The sequence below is a fragment of the Pyrgilauda ruficollis genome, unplaced genomic scaffold (assembly GCF_017590135.1).
Source record: "Pyrgilauda ruficollis isolate IOZ18807 unplaced genomic scaffold, ASM1759013v1 scaffold17, whole genome shotgun sequence".
NCBI lineage: Eukaryota > Metazoa > Chordata > Aves > Passeriformes > Passeridae > Pyrgilauda > Pyrgilauda ruficollis.
In genome coordinates this window covers 4,806,775-4,824,997 of record NW_024515875.1, presented here as the reverse complement: position 1 = coordinate 4,824,997, position 18,223 = coordinate 4,806,775, and the positions used below count along the sequence as shown (strand labels likewise).

General features: G+C 41.2%; 1 protein-coding gene across 1 annotated transcript; it reads right to left on the bottom strand.

Annotated features, from left to right (window-relative positions):
• Positions 1–3,788: 3,788 nt before the first annotated feature.
• On the bottom strand, positions 3,789–17,113 carry SFT2D2 (SFT2 domain containing 2). Its single transcript, XM_041463826.1, has 8 exons — positions 16,981–17,113; positions 16,617–16,703; positions 16,214–16,299; positions 15,048–15,129; positions 12,979–13,014; positions 12,791–12,849; positions 11,992–12,021; positions 3,789–11,376 (listed from the first exon to the last, which is right to left on the bottom strand). The coding sequence occupies exons 1-8, from the start codon at positions 17,041–17,043 to the stop codon at positions 11,337–11,339; spliced, it is 483 nt and encodes a 160-aa protein (XP_041319760.1). The 5' UTR covers positions 17,044–17,113; the 3' UTR covers positions 3,789–11,336.
• Positions 17,114–18,223: the final 1,110 nt, after the last annotated feature.

Sequence of the window (18,223 nt, the reverse complement as noted above, 5' to 3'; positions counted from 1 at the left end):
CATATCTTTCCAACCTAAAAGAATTAGCCAAAGAAATAAGTTTACACATATGCAAGCACATGACCAGCTGAATGTACTTGGGCCTGAGATTTTACTTTAAAACACACTTCCAGATTCCATGAATAACACTTCTTTGCATGGTGCACTATCTCTGTGTCACACAGCTGCCATGGGAGAGGGCTGCAGAACAGAAACCAGAGAGATCCACAGTCAGTTCTTTGTTTTTTGTTGGCTTTTCATTTAACAAAAATACTATGTTTGGAAATTTACTTTGAATATTTAGCCTGTTTTAAGAGAAATGAGAGACATCCTCTAATCTTTTGTCCCTCTATTCACCTAAATAACAACTTGGAATGCTTTCCAAACAACCCTTCTTTCTCCTACTTTCTTGCAAGATTAATTTTTCCAAGTCTACAGGTGCTGGAACAGAGGCCCAAACAGATTAATGTCACTAGCTGTAGATATTGCCAAGGCACAGAGACCAGTCCATTCTCCAGTGTGGGTTATTTCTTGGGCTGGATGTTAAATTTCCCTGAATCTGACATTTGAAGAAAAGGTAGTTGGACTTACAGAGGAGCACAGTAAGTGTTTCTGGTGACTGACAGACAGTGCTGTGGAAGGGGGGATTGTTTATTGCCCCTCTTGCACTTACCACCCATTTAATTAGACAAGCAAAGCAGTAGGGGTGACAGAAGGACCAGAAAATGCCCCTACAAAACCTGCAAATTTGTAAGCTTTCCCTGAAACCTAGCTGGGAGAGCTGGGCACTTCCAAGCACACTCCTTGTAGCTCATAGGCAGAAGTAGCTCAGAATGCAAGCACAACACTCACAATCATCTCTGATTTACTAATAATAATTTAGTAACTCACATTTTAAATGAAGCAATGAGGACTGGGGAGAGCAGTGAAAGAACAATGAGAACAATCCTGCAATACTTATTGGACTTCACTTACTAAGATACAGCAGGAAAAAGCAAGGGGTTATTTCTGACTTTCTAATTAAGCTTATTCTTAAATGCTCCTGGCCACCAGCTGGTGAGGTACACAGAAGGGAGGGGGAAAAAATGCAAACAAGAAAAAGGTAATTAAAGAGGCCTTTCTTGCCTTGACATTGGATAGCTGTTTTGTGGCCTTTAGCTGCATGTTTCCAAAGAAAAGGAAGCCCTTCATCATCAGATGAAATTGCAGAAAATAAGACTCACTCTTTCCATCTCCAAAGCTCCCACTGCAGCATTCAACTGACCCCCCTCTGAACAGTGAGTCCCAACAACACAGGGAAACGTAACCTCCATCCCAGGAAATCAACACCTATCAACTACCAGGGAATAATTGAGAACGGATAAAAAGACAGCTGCTTTCCTTCTGTTTTTTAATCATGTGTTCAGCCCCTTAAGGGATTGTTAGGCTAGAGGAGACTTAGAGAAGATTAGCCTTTTCATTAATGTCGGGATGAGGGCACAGTTTCAGTAACATCCCCCGGGCATGTTTTTAGCAGAAAGGCAGGCAGCTTCTTTGACTGGTACCTCCCTGTCTGGTGTTTTAACTGAGATTATACTGAGATTAATTCTGAGCCCAGAGAGCAGGGAAGACTTTCCATGCTTTTTTGAAAGAGAAAGAAGAAAAAAAACCCCAAACCCAAGGGAAAAACCTAATGTAGTGTGACGGGTTGACCGTGGATGGGCGCCAGGTACCTGCCAAAGGCTGGGAACAGCTCTGTCTCTCCCATCCTCTATCCTCCTCAGCAGAGACAGAGAAAATATTAGAAAAGGCTCATGGGTTGAAATAAGGACAGGGAGAGATCACTCACCAGCTACCATCTTGGGCAAAGCAGGCTTGACTTGGGGAAATTAGTTTAATTTATTACAATCAAAACTGAGTAAGCTAATAAGAAATAAAACCAAATGTTAAAACACCTTCCCTCCACCCCTCATTTATTCCCAGGCCTAACTTTCCTCCTTGTTTTCTCTTCCCCCTTCCTGCCAGTGATCTTCACAGGGGAAGGGCTCCTCACATTCTTCCCCTGCTCCAGCATAGTATTCCTCCTATGGAAAACAGTCCTCCATGAACTTCTCCATTACTCCTTCCCCCAGCCTTCAGTTTTTCACACAGTGCTCTAGTAGGGGTCACTTCCATGGGGTGCTGTGGTGTTACATTTTAGTTAAATGGTATGCTCCGTCTCACCCCTCGAAAATGTACAGTTCATTCCAAGCCTGTGGTCCTCCCCTGAAGTCTCATGTATCTGTAATCCCACTGGCAAAGGTCATATTGTGCAGCCACTTTGAATCTCCCTGTTAAGCTGTGCGAGGGAGACCAGACTCTCTCTTGGCCCTCTTCTCCCTAAGCTCTCCCTCCCTCCCCCTTCTCCCTCAGAAACTATGCTGCTCCTGGGGGTGGGACCCCCAATAAATCCTGCCCTAATTAGCACCCTCAGAAGCCGTGTGGAGTCTCTGTTGCTGTTACCAGCAAACATGCAGCTTAGGGGATCCCCGGGGAGCCCCCTCAAACCAGCTGCTGCAGGGTGCAATCCTTCAGGAACAGGTTGCTGCAGTGTGGGTTCTCTGCAGGGTCACAAGTCCTGCCAGCAAACCTGCTCCAGTGTGGGCTCCTCTGTTCAGGAGTTTGCTCCAGCTTGGGTTTCCCATAAATCACAGCCTCTTATGGGCATCCGTCTGCTCTGGCAGGTGGGTCTCTGCATCCCATGGACCTCCATGGGCTGTGGGGGCACAGCTGCCTCACCATGGTCAGCACCGCGGGCTGCAGGGGAAACTCTGCTCCGGTACCTGGAGCACCTCCTGCCCCTCCTTCTCCACTGACCTTGGTGTCTGCAGTGTTTTTTCTCTCACAAATTCTCTCCCATCTCTGGCCGCATTAGTGTAAGGGTTTTTTATCCTCAAATATGTTACCCTAGAGGTGCTACCACCGTTGCTGGTGGGCTCAACCTTAGTCAGCATTGAGTTCATCTTGGAACCAGCTGGCCGTGGCTCTGTCAATGCATGGGAAGCTTCTGGCAGCTTCCCAGGGAAGCCACCCCTGTAGCCGCCTCACCAAAACATTAACAGCAAACCAAATATATATAGTCAGGCTAGTGATAAATGTAATTTAGTTTGCTTTGAACAATAATATTTTCTCTAATTTTTTTTTTTTTTTTTTTACTTGAAGATCTTCAGTGATGTCTTCAGACAGGAATTATCACCAAGAGGAAGAAACTATTACTGTTCCCATCTTTAAGATCAGAAAATAATTAAAAAAGTAAGAGATTCTAAGCAAAGCTTTAAATTCTACTTACAAGAGCTCAGAACGAAAGTAATACATTCAGTGTTTACTGGGCAAACCAAACATGCGCTTTTAACCTGAATGTGTAGGTTAAAGCTTTCTGCTAAACAAGTTGCAATTATAACTCGGTTGAAGCAGTTGACTCTCTCAAAAGCAATGAGCCTGACACATCCTGTTACACACAAACAGAAACCACAGGAGCACATGCCCATCTTAAAATGTTTTCTTTTCACACCACATATTGCATCATAGAATGGTTTGGGTTGGAAGGGACTTTGAAGATCATCTTGTTCCAGCCCGCCTGCCATGGGCAGGGACACCTTCTGCTATACCAGGTTGCTCAGATCCCCATCCAGCCTGGCCTTGAACACTTCTAGGGATGGGGCATCAAGAGCATCTCTGGGCAATCTCTTCCTGTGCCTCACTACTCTCACAGTAAAGGATTTCTTCCTAATTGTTATATTTGCCCAATTATCCAATCAAAAAAAAAAACCAACAAAACCAAAAAACCAAAATTAAATGTAACAGCAATTTTAATTAAGTAGCTTAATATCTATAAAATTAAATACACTCAAAATATTGACAACATAATTTGGTTAAAATAAGGAATAATTTGGTTCTGATAATAGCGCATAAGCAAAAATAACTGCACAGGGGTGCGGGGTACGGAGTGCAGGGCTTTTGGACCCCGTCACCTCATGTACAAGCTTGCCAAGCCAAAATTCCCCCTTTTATGCTGTATGTCATTGCCATCTCCTCCCATTTTTGATTCGTCACGCTTGTATCACCGCCCTCATCATCACCTTTACCACACATGCTCCACCATTCTTTTAGGGGGTCACGCCACTCTTTGGGGGTCTTCTTTGAGGAAGGCCTCTCCTCTTCCTCGGTGTCCTTTAGTTCACCTTTTGGATTACACATGCGCACCAAGCTGGTATAGTACAAGCCAATATTATGTTCTAACTTTAAAGCAATAAATCTCATATAATTAACATTTTCCTGGTGTCCAACCAAATTCTCCTCTCTTCCAACTAAATTTAGTAATAGTTATCTCTTGTTTCTTCCTGTTCTGAACATCTGCAGGAGAAGGCGGGGGGAGCCCCTCCTCTCCCTTTCTTTCTTGCATTACACCTTTAACTGTTTTATTACTTCCAAATATTAATTACTGAATCAACATTGATTACTGTTTCAATTTTGTCAGCATGAATCATACCTATTTACCACATAATCCTTAATCTAAACATCCCGTCTTCCAGTATGAAGCTGTTCACCCTTGTCCTGTGTCACTATGTGCCCAGTACAAAGGCCCCCTCCAGCTTTCAGTATTTCCCCAGCTTTTAGGGCATGACAGCCCCTCAGAGCTGCAATGAAACCACACTGAGCAGGTGACACTTTCATTGTACCGTTTTTACACTACACCCATGTTACTCCACACTTATTCCCACAGAGGTTTTGAAGCACGAATTCTCGGGAATAACTTCTCTTAGAGATGCCACAAGGGAACGTAAGAGAAACTTAAAAGGGTTTTAACCAGGCTAACTTAAAATAGCAATCCCAAAGACTGGCAGCTTAGATAGACTATTCCATCTCTAATTCACCAGCAGCTTTCTTCTGAAAAGTGAGAAAACCAGAATTTTTTTCCCTTTAGGAATCTCCAGCACTTCATGGCTGGGAAGTTACAAGCCTGTACCCCCACACATACTGGAACCAAGGCTGAGCTCAACAGGAAAGGTACAAGCAAGGGATGCAAAATAACTATCAACCTCCACCTTTGAATGGCTCACATCCATTAAATACCTTCTCTTGCAAATCAGACCTTAAGGAAGGAGAAGGGAAAAGGGCAGACATTACAGCAGCTTTCCAAGAGCCTTGTCACTGAATTTGAATGCTGGTGACTTTGCAAGGTAATGGGATGTAGGGACTAGATGCTGTAGCACAGCTGACAAACCCTTTCAGAGCATTTCTAAAGTGCAAATTCATTAATCAATAGAATGCACTTTAGGGCAGCTCATCGTTGTTTAGGGATTTCAAATCAAGGTTTCACTTTTTTTTTTTTTTTTAAAATCATTCAAGCATTAAGACCTCAGCATGACAATGAAGTGGCAAAGTTCAACAGCTTTGTTGTTATGCAGGAAGTTGAGTTAGGCAAGTAAAATACCTCTAAGCTATTAGACACGGAAAGGATGTATTGCCCTATGAGGAATTGCAGTTGCCTTGATATTACACAGATGTATCCAGCTTTCCTAACATTCCTGGGACACTCTAATCTTTACAAAAAGATCAAATGCAAACCCCTAGGTTTCTATACTACCAAAGACAGGCTGCTGCTTGTATTCCAAATGCAACTTTGGAGTTTCCTGTAGGACAGAAAGTTCAGTTCAGTCAGCTGTGAGACAGAGCTTGCTTAGAAGAACAATCAACAAAAACAACAACAACAACAAAATATAATTGAAAACACAGTCTCCCACAGCACACAAGTCTCACCACCACCCTTGCAGACAGGGAAAAAACGCACCTGCCTGTCAGTTAGGAGACAGTGTAACATACCCTGAACAGCCTGATGGACACACAGCCTTGATACACTGCCAAAAAATATTAAACCACAGCAGGTCTTTGGATGCATAGTAGGCACACACTTAAATAGACCAGCTCTTTGAAAGCTAAGAAAAATAAAATAATTGCCTCCAATTATTTTAACACAACTTCCTAAATCATTGATATTTTAATTTATTTACATTTTACTGAGTGTACATCAGTACTCAGAGCATATTTATTTCAGAGGTGTGTTGCTTCCTGTTGTCTTTGATGACAGAATAGCACCAGGCATTATTTCCTCTGTAGCATGGACTAAGGATAGCTTGCTGGCATACCTAGGTTGACTCTTAAGGTAAATAAATATGAAATAATGAAAATATCATCCTCACCTTAACACCTCCACTCATACCAACCAATTGTCTAGGTGCCTGCAACTGCTCAGTGAAGCTGCTGCAAAACTGGTAACACAAAAACTCCCCCCAGCAGTACAAGTTGTGTGCACAGCAAAGCAAGTGAGGACAGGACAATAATTTTAAAAAAAAACTGAACACACGAACAAAAGGAAACAAACTACCCACAGCAATTTCAGCATCATCAGGAAATCAGCATTTTTTAAAAAGCCATAAGAACATTAAGAATATTAACTGTAAGAACAATTAATTTAATGCAGTGATAACTTTACTGAAGGAAATAAACAGCACTTGTAAGGGTTTAATTTCATTACAGAGAAAGTTGTAAGTCAGAAAAAAAAGATGTTTATCAAAGTAAAAATCAAACAGTGTAAATACACAGAAAAAGCTCATCAGCAAACACAACGAGTAACAGCATAAAACATTGCAGAGAATTTCTGAGTTTGGTTTCTATTTTACAAAAATTTCCACAGCTGGTAAAAAATTTAGTCACATTACAGTGAGGCACATGGTTTTAAGACAATAAACCATTTGTGTGCTTTCCCTCCAAAATGGTCAGCACATGCTATGGTTGTAAACATCAGTGTTTAAGACAAACATGTTTAAACATCCTCCTCCTCCCCAGTTTACAATAGCACAGTGATCTCATGAACATGAACGTGATTAAGTGCCAAAATGAAGGAAATGCTGTTCTCAGGAAGCTGGAGGCACACATAGAGCCCAACACACTTTCCTTTTAAAAACATGGTTTCTGAAAAGAACTTGTGGCAGAAAATTCTTCCTTGACTTTTGTAACAGCTCATGAACAATCTTATTACTATAAATACTAAATTAGATGAAATTGTTCACATCATCAGTGTTGAACCATTTCAGATAGTATCAGTATTCATAATGGACTGTAGGAATATAAAAAGGTAAAAGAATTTAGAAAGTGCAAAAAGGCCTCAGAAAGTAGACACAAAGCTAAGAAAGGCTGGGAAATTTCTAAATCTTCTCATGGGAAACTACGAAGTTAAAAACCAAGTGAATACATTTATATTTATCATAAGGAACAAGAAAAAACAAGAACTTATTGCTAGTTCAAGATGTGAGAAGTTCTAGATATATGCTTTGCAAAGACAGAAAAAAGTTTCAATCTGAAAAAATGAATTATTGTGTATTGTTTGAGGTTTATAGAAGTCCTTTTGTTAATGTTAAACCCATGTGGGTCCCTTTTTTATTGGTTAGAGTATAATGACTTTACACCTTGTCTTTTATGCTATTGGTTCAAAGAATAGTTTCAAAAGAAACTTTTATGCTATTGGTTCAAAGAATATGTAGAAAAAGGCTCTGCATAAGCTGCCATCTTGTCTTTGATCTGGATTTGCATGGATGTTGTTATTTTCCTGTGTCTCTTGCTTTTTGCTTGTATGATACAAATAGATAATAAATCCAAAGTCTGCAACCAGTCAGAGTCCCATCCTGTTTGTGAGACATGGACCGATCCGGCAGAATGGACTTCATCACATGAAACAGAGCAAAATGTTGATGTAGTGAAAAAAAAATCCCATATTTCAATGTATAGAGTCTCAGTATTTTGGGAACAGATGACTACCACCCTCCCTATTTCCCTTTCTAATATAGCTGGAAAGTCAGCTGATCCAGAATATACAAATTTCCTGCTAGAACTGTATGCTAAGGCTGCTTGGTTGAGGTTATGCTATCTGTACAGCAAAACGTGAAAAAAAGTTGGACAAATTGGTCAACAGACTGAGCAAAAATCACTTTCTGTTAGAACACCAAATCCTACTGAGATGGGCACCCAACATCGAAGAAGTTTCCTTAGGGAAGTCAGCCTTGAGTTAAGTGCTGTAAGCAACTGAGCAAGGACTTTGGGAAGGAAGGAGCTTTGTGATTCCAACCAGAAGCTCTCTATTCACAGTAAAGTGTACACAACACACATTCCTGACCTCAAGGACAGTGGGATGGAAAGCTTCAGAAATACCCACCATGCTTCCTGCCAAGCAGATAACCAAAGCTGATGGTATCAAAACGTAACACAAAGTAGGTTTAATGACCAAAAAAAAAAAAAAGGTATAATGATATAATCTAATTCAGATTGAAAACTATTCAAGAGGGAATATTCATATAATTTACTCCCAGTTATGTAAAAAATCATATAAAGTACTTCAATAAAAGGGAAATTTCTTTTGCTGATAAACTTGTCAACAGTGTCACTACAACTATTTAAAAGTGAGTAAGAATCTAATGAGTTTTGTTCTGGGAGAGCTATTTTAAATAAAAACTGCCTGTAGATGAAGCAACAAACCCTGAGTATATTTCACATATTGGCAAGAATATGGCAAGTCTCTCCTACTGTCTGATGTCCCCAGGAACAGAATAAAACACCAAAGGGCAACATAAACCCCAGTGGCACTCTTGTGATCCTTGCGTCTGTCCTTGCCATTCACTTCCTGTGAGGGCACAATTGCTTAGCCTCATGTGCTGCGCAGTCAAATGAAGGTTTGTTCTTCTCTCTTCCTGAATAAAAGGCTATGAAGCTGGAATTACAGTTTTTAACTGTGAGGAGAGGGGGAAAGGACAAAAATCCATTTACGTGCTATCTACTGGTATTTTCATAAATTTCCTACTTCTAATTGGCTGTGTTCACAAGAGCCAGCTAAAAGGTTCCAGTTAGCTAGAACTAGTGCACATTGAAAAACTAATATTCACCATACCCAACTGTACTGTTCTTCCAGAAGAACTGCCAGAGAGTTAGGCTACCAGAACACTGCCCAAGCTCGCCAAGGAATAAGCAAAAGGCATGTATTCCTCCTAATCTGAAGTAATCAAAAAAAGAATCCCAAAAGTCAAATTCCGTTATCGTGGCTGCTGAACCTGGAATGATGATCAGAGTTAAAGTAATTTAACTGGAGAGGGGAAGGAGAAACAATGGATACTGTGCTTGTAGCTTTTTCCAGGGACACTCAGAGATGCTAAAATTAAAGGAATATTGGAATGTAAAAGGTTTTAGCATTGCATTTCAATTTCCCTTATACAAAAGGAATTCTGTAAACATTATCAAAGTCCTAAGAAAAGACTGGCATAGGTCCTTTGACTGATGTAAATTAGGTCTTGAACTTAGTCCCTGATAAAAAAAGACACACAACAGTTTAGACACTTGTCTTAGATCAGCCAGGGAAAAGAAGGATCAGTTTTCTTTAATTCCCAGTCTCTCTTGCGAATTTAACCAAATCATCTTTTCAAGAAGATTAATAGTCAACATATTTATTTCAACACTAATTTCTAAATCCTGGGAGGCAAAAAAAGCACCAGGACGCAGTATTTGAATCTGCATAACTGTTTCATTCCAGCATCAGTGCCATCTTTCCAAGGTGGCATTTTCCATTCAAATTCCTTTTCAACAGTAATTCTGGCACCTGGAATCCACAGAACGCTTGTCAAAATCTCCCTTTGATACCATCTACAAAGGGAATCTTTAATTATTTTTTCTGGAGGATCCTTACAGGTGGATGGTACTGAGCTTTATAAATTATCAGAAGGACACTTAAATTTAAGATTTTAGATCAATTAATTTCTTAGTAACTTTCTGGAAGCCATAGAACTACTAGCCTTCACTGTGAGCTTATACTTCACAGTCAGGTAGATCCAGATTTTTCCTGCATTAAAGTCTTTGTGGTACAAGTCAGGGATACACTTGCCATGCAAACACAATGCTCTTAAACAACTAAACTCTTAGTAGATTGAGGAAGAGATGCTTCAGTTTCCACTAGAGTGCACTGGAAAACCATAATCTTAAACACTGGCTTCAGCAAGACAGTTTGATAAGAGGAAAGGGGAAAGTAGTTAAACATTATCTCACACAGCAGAACCAGGAATCTGTGCTCAGATATTTAAACTGACCACTCCAATGCCATGGGAGTAAATGATTACATATAGCTCAGAAGATGAAGAGACCAGAGTGGCCTTGGACTTTGGATACAGACCACTCAGCACTTGTTTGGAGCTGCAGAGGGATTGTTTCATGCTTTCCTTGCTACCACAGGCAACAGAATATTGTGCTTTCTCCTCCATGCGGAGAAGGTCACTGGTGTGTGCAAGAGTTTTAGCAGAAAGAAAACTGATTCCACTTTCAAAGAAACAAAGATAAATGTTGGAATTTTAACTTATTGACAAGTTCAGAAGAAAAAGTCTTTTCCCTGACCCAGGCTGCTTAAAAACAATAACCCACTTCTACCTTATGACAGTTTGTCCTTTGAGAAAGGACATACATAAATTATTTTATTGCTTGCCTACCACGCCCTTTGCATTGCTCTTATTCTACAGCTGGAGGAGAAGAGAAGCACCTCACTTCATGTGAAAAATGTCAGCTTCCTACCTTGCAACCATGAGCAAGGAAAAGAACTCAGGTTCCTGGTAGCTGAAAACATCAATGGATCTTATTTTACGAGTGCTTTTCCAACAGCAACAAGATTTTTCAGATGAAAATGTCCCTTTCATGTATTTTAAGGAAAGACTATCAGTATGGACTGAGAATTAAGTATTTCATTAAAGATGCAAACATTTCATGGTTAGTCCAAAACCATGTTTGGTTTTAGAATTATATCTTTTAGAAATCTCATGAAACAAACTTTTCAAGAGAGACAGGAAAAGAAAGAATACCAATACTTCATTATCTAAGGTAAACAGTGCAAAGATTAAGTAACATAAGGCTATTTTTAAAAAAAACAAGTTGTTGGTAAGAAATCAGTTTTCAACTCTAGAACTGGCACAGTCCCACCAGAGCCAAGGTCTTCACTTTACAGATTTCACACATTACTTTGAAGCTTTTGCAAAACCAAATCCATGAATTTATGCAAGAATCACCATAACAAATTGTGGACCTCTGCCCAATTCTTCTGCCAAATTGAATTTCATTTGATCATAAGCCCCCTGTCCCACAGACATCATTGCTTACAAACCCTAGCAACTGCAGATGCTGGGTGTAACACAAGGAGCTTCTAACAAGCAGCTGAAAGGCACGTGTTGAAGACAGAAGTAGGAGACTACAGAACACAGTGCTCCAACACAGTTCTACCTAGAACTTCCTAGAACTTTGTCAGACATCCAGTATTCCCGTTAGGACAGACAGACTGAAACACATTTCTTCACAGCATCCCTACAGACAGGAGAAAGAAAAAAACACAAGAGAATCAGTCACCTCAGTTACATGATCTGATAAGAGTCATTCCATGCTGCTATCCCACTGACACTGAGGGCTGTAGAGATCAGCTGACCATGTATTAACTGCATTAACCTGATTTGCATGACTACACAATTGCCTTAGAGACAAGCAGGTCTGCTCAGTGCCCACCTGCTGTGGAAGTGACACCTGCAAGACTTCACTGAGACAGGGCACTGCAGCGGGGTGGGGCAGGAGACACAACTGTGCTCATACAGAACAGTGCTTATGGGGGAGAACAGGCCAAAAGGGACACAGAAGAATATACATGTCTAGTAGCAGTTTGGACCAACATTCAGGCATTCCAAAGGTAAGCCTTATGCTCAGTATTTGGTCAGTAAGCTTACATATTCCTATGGGAAGCTCTCTCGTTTTCTCCATTTGTGTTCTCCCACTAGAGAAAATGCTTATTTTCATTTTCAGATGTAACCACTTGTATTTCCTGCACCATGGAAAAGCCTCTGAAGTCACACATGACAATGCTTCTCTAAGCTAATCTTCTGTATGATTAAATCTCAAAATTACAAACAGTAAGAGAGTAGAGAAACTTACCTTGCATATGGTATGAAGGAAATGCTGTACCTAAGAAGAAGGGTTTTGAAAGTTACTTTTCATGTCAGATTTTATGAGAATCACAAATAAGAACAACCCCTCTGATAGTCTAAACTGCAAGTTACATAACCAAAATGAAGCTCTGAGTTTGTGAGTAACAGGAAGGAGTTACCCTTGGGAGAACAGTTACCCTACAGGAGAACATGCTTGCAAGCCATCTTAGCCCAGCCAGGGTATGAAACACTAGGGCAAAATAGAGGGGGATGTTGTGAAAGCATTTTAAACACAGCTCTCCTGCATCTGGTATTCTTCATGCTCCAACACCTACAGGTAGGCAAGATTAATGTTGAGGGCTGGCTAGGTGTCTATATCAGTTTGTGCACTCCTTTGGTGACCTTGCACAGTCATATGTTTACATGAAGAACACTGACAGTTTGATTGGCATAACTGGGTCTCTGAATGAGACAAATTCAGGAGAGAGTAAAAGAGGAATACCAGATAGTAGGCAACAAATTGATTTAAAAGGGAAAGAAAAAAAGCAAGCTCAGTTCAAGCTCAGAGAAATCAAAGGAACTTCCTCTAGAAATGGAGCCCTGAGCTGTCTCCACAGCCTCTGTAGTGGTGTGAGACCAAGAAGTGGGAACAGGTCAGCACTTCACTGACGCAGTGCCTTGAATCTAAGGGATTGACAAGGTAAAAATTTTCCTTCCACCTAACTGAACATCAAAATCCACGCACAATTCAGCTACTGGTGTCAGGTGCAACAGAAAGAGGAGTGTGTAGAGAGGAAATCACTCACCATGCCATGGCAAAAAACTGTAAGATGCAGAAAAGCAGAGCGAGTCCTGCCTTACGCCACTGGAGGGGAGAGAAGAGGGGAGGGGGGAAGAAACACAGCAGAGACAACAATGTAAGAATCTTACTTTTAAAATATACTGCAGTTACATTAACTCCAGTTATATATAAATACAGGACTCCAGTACTCACCCAGAAAGCGGAACACAGTGTTAGTATGAGGCACAACTAGAAGAAAACAAATTATTTTAATTAAAAATAGATACAACTCCAGTTTCTATAAATATTGTAACACTGTAATGGGGTCCTTCACAGAGACAGAAATGAATTACATCATTTCACAGTTTTATTCTATTATGCATCATAAGAATTCCTCGTATTTAAAAGTTTCTTGTATTTGAAATGCTCTCACTATTAGATTTCTGAAGTTAATTAAAGCAATCAGGAAATAAAAGGGTGGTATCTCCAGAAAATGATTTTATGGCTGCAAAGGAGCAAAAGGAAGAGGTTCCTGCAGCTCTTTTGCATGTCCCTACTCCATCCCACACACTTCTTGGTGTCACAGGCACACACCACATTTCATTATTTTGCATAAATAAGACTTTTCAAACACTTTTGTTCCCACTCTTAGCCTTTCTGCTTCTGCACAGTTCCTGATGATTACATGGTTACCACAGCATTGAAGTTATGTCATTACTTAAAAGCTCACCAATTAAACCATGCTACACTTTCAAGAACTTTGGGCTATTGCTTAGTAGCTCTCCTGTGTATATATTGAAGTAAGGCACAGTCATTCAAACCAGCATTTTTTCTGTTTTCAGAGTTGCACTGTGTGCAACACAGGTAAAACCTTGGGGGTAGTAGGATCATCTTCTGCTTTAACCCTCAGTTTTAACAGATGCCTCTTATTAGTTTTCATTTTCAATTTAAGATATGACAGCTCATTTATCTATGATAGATGCTGATAATTCATCTTCCTTCATCAGCATCTAACAGCCTTTAGATACACATGCACCATTGTGCTACTAGAGATTATAATGTGCATCTTTCTGCTAGAATGGGAAAAAAAAAAACCTTTATAGTACTGTATATTCAGACACTAAGACATGCATTGCCAATGAAATCATACACTTGAGCTCAACCAGTACTGACAATAAATGCATTTCTTCCATTAGTTTTAAGGTGGTGATTTGTATATTGGTCTAAATACTGCATCATACATCTAATGACTGGTTTTATCCCAGTGAACAACATTCCAGGAATTCTCCTAACTCCAGGCATCCTGAATGCATACAAAACACACATACATACACCACACACTAGCTTCTTGCTTGGATCTGCAAGCATACACAGTCAATTTCTCAAGCTCTGCAGCATCTCTGGATGTGTAAAGACAAAAGGGAAGTGCTGATGCAAGCAAGCACTCTGAAGACATTCAGACTGAAAATGGGAGTTTCATGCAAGTTAAACCACCTTTCAACTTTGTGACTTGCCAGGAGCAAACACGAAAGTTGCAGAGACAAAAAACTGTGTACTTTAAAGAAGAGTCAGTCTGAAAGTTATCAGCAACTTTCACACACAGACACACACACAACACAAGGTTTGCTATAACTTCCATCTGCTGAAAATAAAATAATCCCAAGGGTGACTCCACTGAATGTTCAATTTGCAATTTCATTCTGTCATAGAGGTTTCAAAACCTGAAGATATCAGCCAGCTGGGAAGATCCCTAATGCAAGGTTACCAAGGCACAGTTTCCCCAGCTGCTTTGTTACAAAGAGATAATTTTATCAAGGTAGAAATAGCTACACAGCTCCTTCAAGGCAATCAGACCCAATATAAAAAGAAAAAATAATGCAAAATAAAATATCTAGTGACATCCATAGGAAAACTTAAAAAAATTAGTTTCCCATCATTCACTTCTTAGAGCACACATAAATATGATGTTGTGACTCAAGCACCCTAAAAAAGCACATGCATGCTTCACACACACCAGCATAGACCCCTAATGCTCATTCAGCTAAACAAGCTGGCTTCAGCTCAGTCTTGCCTAATAGAGAGCTGCTTTTCTGCTCCACACTTACCCTTCCACTACAGATGTGCAGTGTTTGACAATTTAAGAAAAGACAAAAAAACATGAACCAAAAAACAACCCCCAGGCACATCCTGAGCCACATGTGGATTGATGGATATGAAAGGACTTCACAATGAAAATTATTGCCAGGTTTATATGAGTTAAAAGTGACTCCTTGGACACTTACTAGCATAACAATAGTTGCAATCAAACGTGTAGGCTCAAACATCCGCTTCAATTGTTTCATTGGTCCCATAAGAAACATGGTGCTGTGAAAAACAAGTCGAGATGAACACAGAAATGAGAAAGGCAAAAGTGAAACTCGGTAAGATTAAACATTCTGCTGCCACAGGGGCATCAGTACACTGTGTTGTTATGGCAATCAGTGCAGCAAAACAAAAGAAATGGGATTATACAACGAGACAAAATCCATTCCCCCTTTTCTGTGTGCAAGGTATTTACAATTTTATTCACACTTGTTCCATTAAAATTAACAGGAACAGAACTATCAGGTTAGATGCACAGGCCAAGGTCAGCTCCAATCAGATCATCCTTGACAGATGTTTTCTAACCTGCTTTTCAAAAAATGCTTTTGAAATCTTTTCAAGAACACCATCCACAGAGGCTCTGCATGGACTGCCAGGTAATCCAACTCAATTCCTCTACATAAAAGGCTGTTTTCATGCCTGCATCTGTTCTCTGATCCCTTACCAGATCTGCAGTCTCATTTAGGGCCCTGGTGACAGATATTGGATGAATTACACAAGGTGAAAGTTTTATCTGAAGATATTTCTGCCTCACATACTATATTATTCTGCCTCATTAGCGTATTACTTCCAATTCCATTATTTATGCTTTCCTGCATCACGCTAAGCTTCCACAATCACAGAAAACTGGGCCTGTCACAGAGTATGGAGGGCTTTGCTTCTGGAACCTCGAAGGCCAGGAAGTCTTACTACATATGCTTGCCCTGACAGATGGACTGCCCCAAACATATTCACCAAAACACACAGAACACTGCCAAATGCAAAATGGCAAAGAATTATTTTTATCTAGGGGAGGAGGAACCAACACAATCAAAAAACCTCAATGCTTACAGCATGAGTATGATTCCTGTTTACTGATGAGCAACTTTTACCTTGAATGCATTACTAATAACAACAAACAAAATTAAAATTTTCTTTACCATTTCAGGGCACTACTGCGGAAATGCTGTTCTGTAGAATTCAATGAGAAAATTATCTACAAAAGCAAATCTTCTCTCGCAAATGCAACAACTTCTACCACTCATGCACTATCATTGTGTTTTTGTTTCTCATCTGTATTAGGGAAATTATATATAAAGATTGTTACCTCCCAATGGATGCAATATTCCCCAGGGTATAAAACACTGCGAAGAGAACCAGCCCTTTCTTTGGTATCCATAGCAGACAACTACCCTAAAAAGGAACATTTAGAGAAAGGGGGAGGGGGAAATGAACAGGTTTTAAATTGAAACAAACATATATATCCAAGAAGTGTCACGTCACGAAAGAAATCTTAAGAAAACTTCGAGCCAAACTGCAGAATTATGCATACGAAAGTAAATCGCGTTTATTGGCATTCTTGTTAAGAGTCGGGGTATTGCATCTGACTGGAACCGAGTCAAAGGTCTCCACAGAGACTCGGGAAAATCAAGCAGCAGCACGGAGGGAGGCTGGCATTATCTGGGCTCCTGAAACTCAGACACTGGGGAGATCTGGCAAAAAGTCCTTACCAAGATCGAGCACAGGCATCCGACCGCAAAACAGGCAATGAAACCTTTCACTCGGGTGCCCCAGCCTAAGGAAGTCGCATCGATAACCTGGAAACGAGGAGAAAAACAAAAGCGAAACTTCTTTACTTCTAGCTCTTGCCTTCTACCGAGCGCGAGAACTTCCTCAGGCGCTGCGGCGCCGTGTCCTGCTCGGGCACTGTCCCGAGTGTCCCGCGGGAAGGCCGCGGCACCGGGACCCGCGGGGGCGGCGCTGGCGGGTGCCGCCGGCAGCTCCTCACGGGCGCTCCGCCGCCGCGCCGAGCACAGCGGGGACGGGCGGCGCCGGCTCCCCCGCCCGGCAGCGGGGCGGCGGCCGCAGCGCTACCTCGGCCAGGCCGCTCGGCTCCTCCGCGTCGCGGCCGCTCAGCACCCGCTTCAGCTTGTCCATGGCTCCGCACTCCGCCCGCCCGGCCGGCCGGAATGCCTTGCCCTGCCCTGCCCTTCCCTCTCCAGGGACTACCAGCCCCGGCAGGCACCGCGCCCACGTGCGCGCCGCAGGTAGGGGAAGGCCGGCGGGGCGGCGCGAAGGCTGCCGGGGAATGTAGTCCAGATGTGATGGATCCTATCTCCTCCCAGCACTTTCCAGTCCATCGCTTGGTAGCAGCAAAACTCATTTTATAGTCAGTGAGGTTTCATTTTAATCCCACGGCTGTGGCTCTTCTCCTGCTACTTTATTTTCGTAACGAGCCTAGCAGTCTCCTGCCAGACAAAGGTATGTGGATGCAAAGTCCTACTAGCAGCCAAAATTCAGCATCACAAGTAGTTATTTCAGTTTATTTTGCTCAGTTAAAAACAGAATTGTAAAACGTTTGGTACATTTTATTTAGCAACATACAAGGAACAATATAAACTGCCACAAAAAACTCGACACAAAACAGCTGGAGAATCACCCCACTCCCTCCCCCGCAAAGTTATTTATTCAAAGTGTTACTTCTCTGTGGAAAATTTGTGTCAGAGCACTTGCTGTACGCCAGTTTATACCACTGCTTCTTGATAATCTGCCTGGTGTAAGATAGTCACAAAGTGCTCTAATTTTGAACTTGTAACTGTAACTTCCTAAAGGTGTTCTTGTGATTTCCCAAACACGTGTCTCACTGAAATGCAAAGCACTCTTTAGAATAGATGGAGAGCACGCATCTATAGACAGGATACAAGTCAATTCCGTGACACTTTACCAATGGGTCACAAACTAGGATGTATGACGGACAAGAGAAAACACACAGTATAAGCTAAACATGCAGAGTGCCCTTTCCACTGCTCCCTCCCCGCTCTGTGGCTTTGCCCCACACTCTGTTTCAGACCAAACGAGTTTAATGTTAGCATCACTGACCAAGCTCAAATCACAATTTGAATTAACAAATGCAGATATAGTTTCCTTCATGCCAGCACTACATGAGCTCTGCTCCCAGCTGTAAGAGTGCTTTTATAAGCTCTAAGGCATGTATACTAATAAATGCTTAGAGTAAGTGCCATGATTTACTTCTACCAGAAAAATAACTCTTCACCCCCATTTCTCATTCCCTTCATTTTCACTCTTTCCTCACTTCACTCTATTAATGGAGTGGACC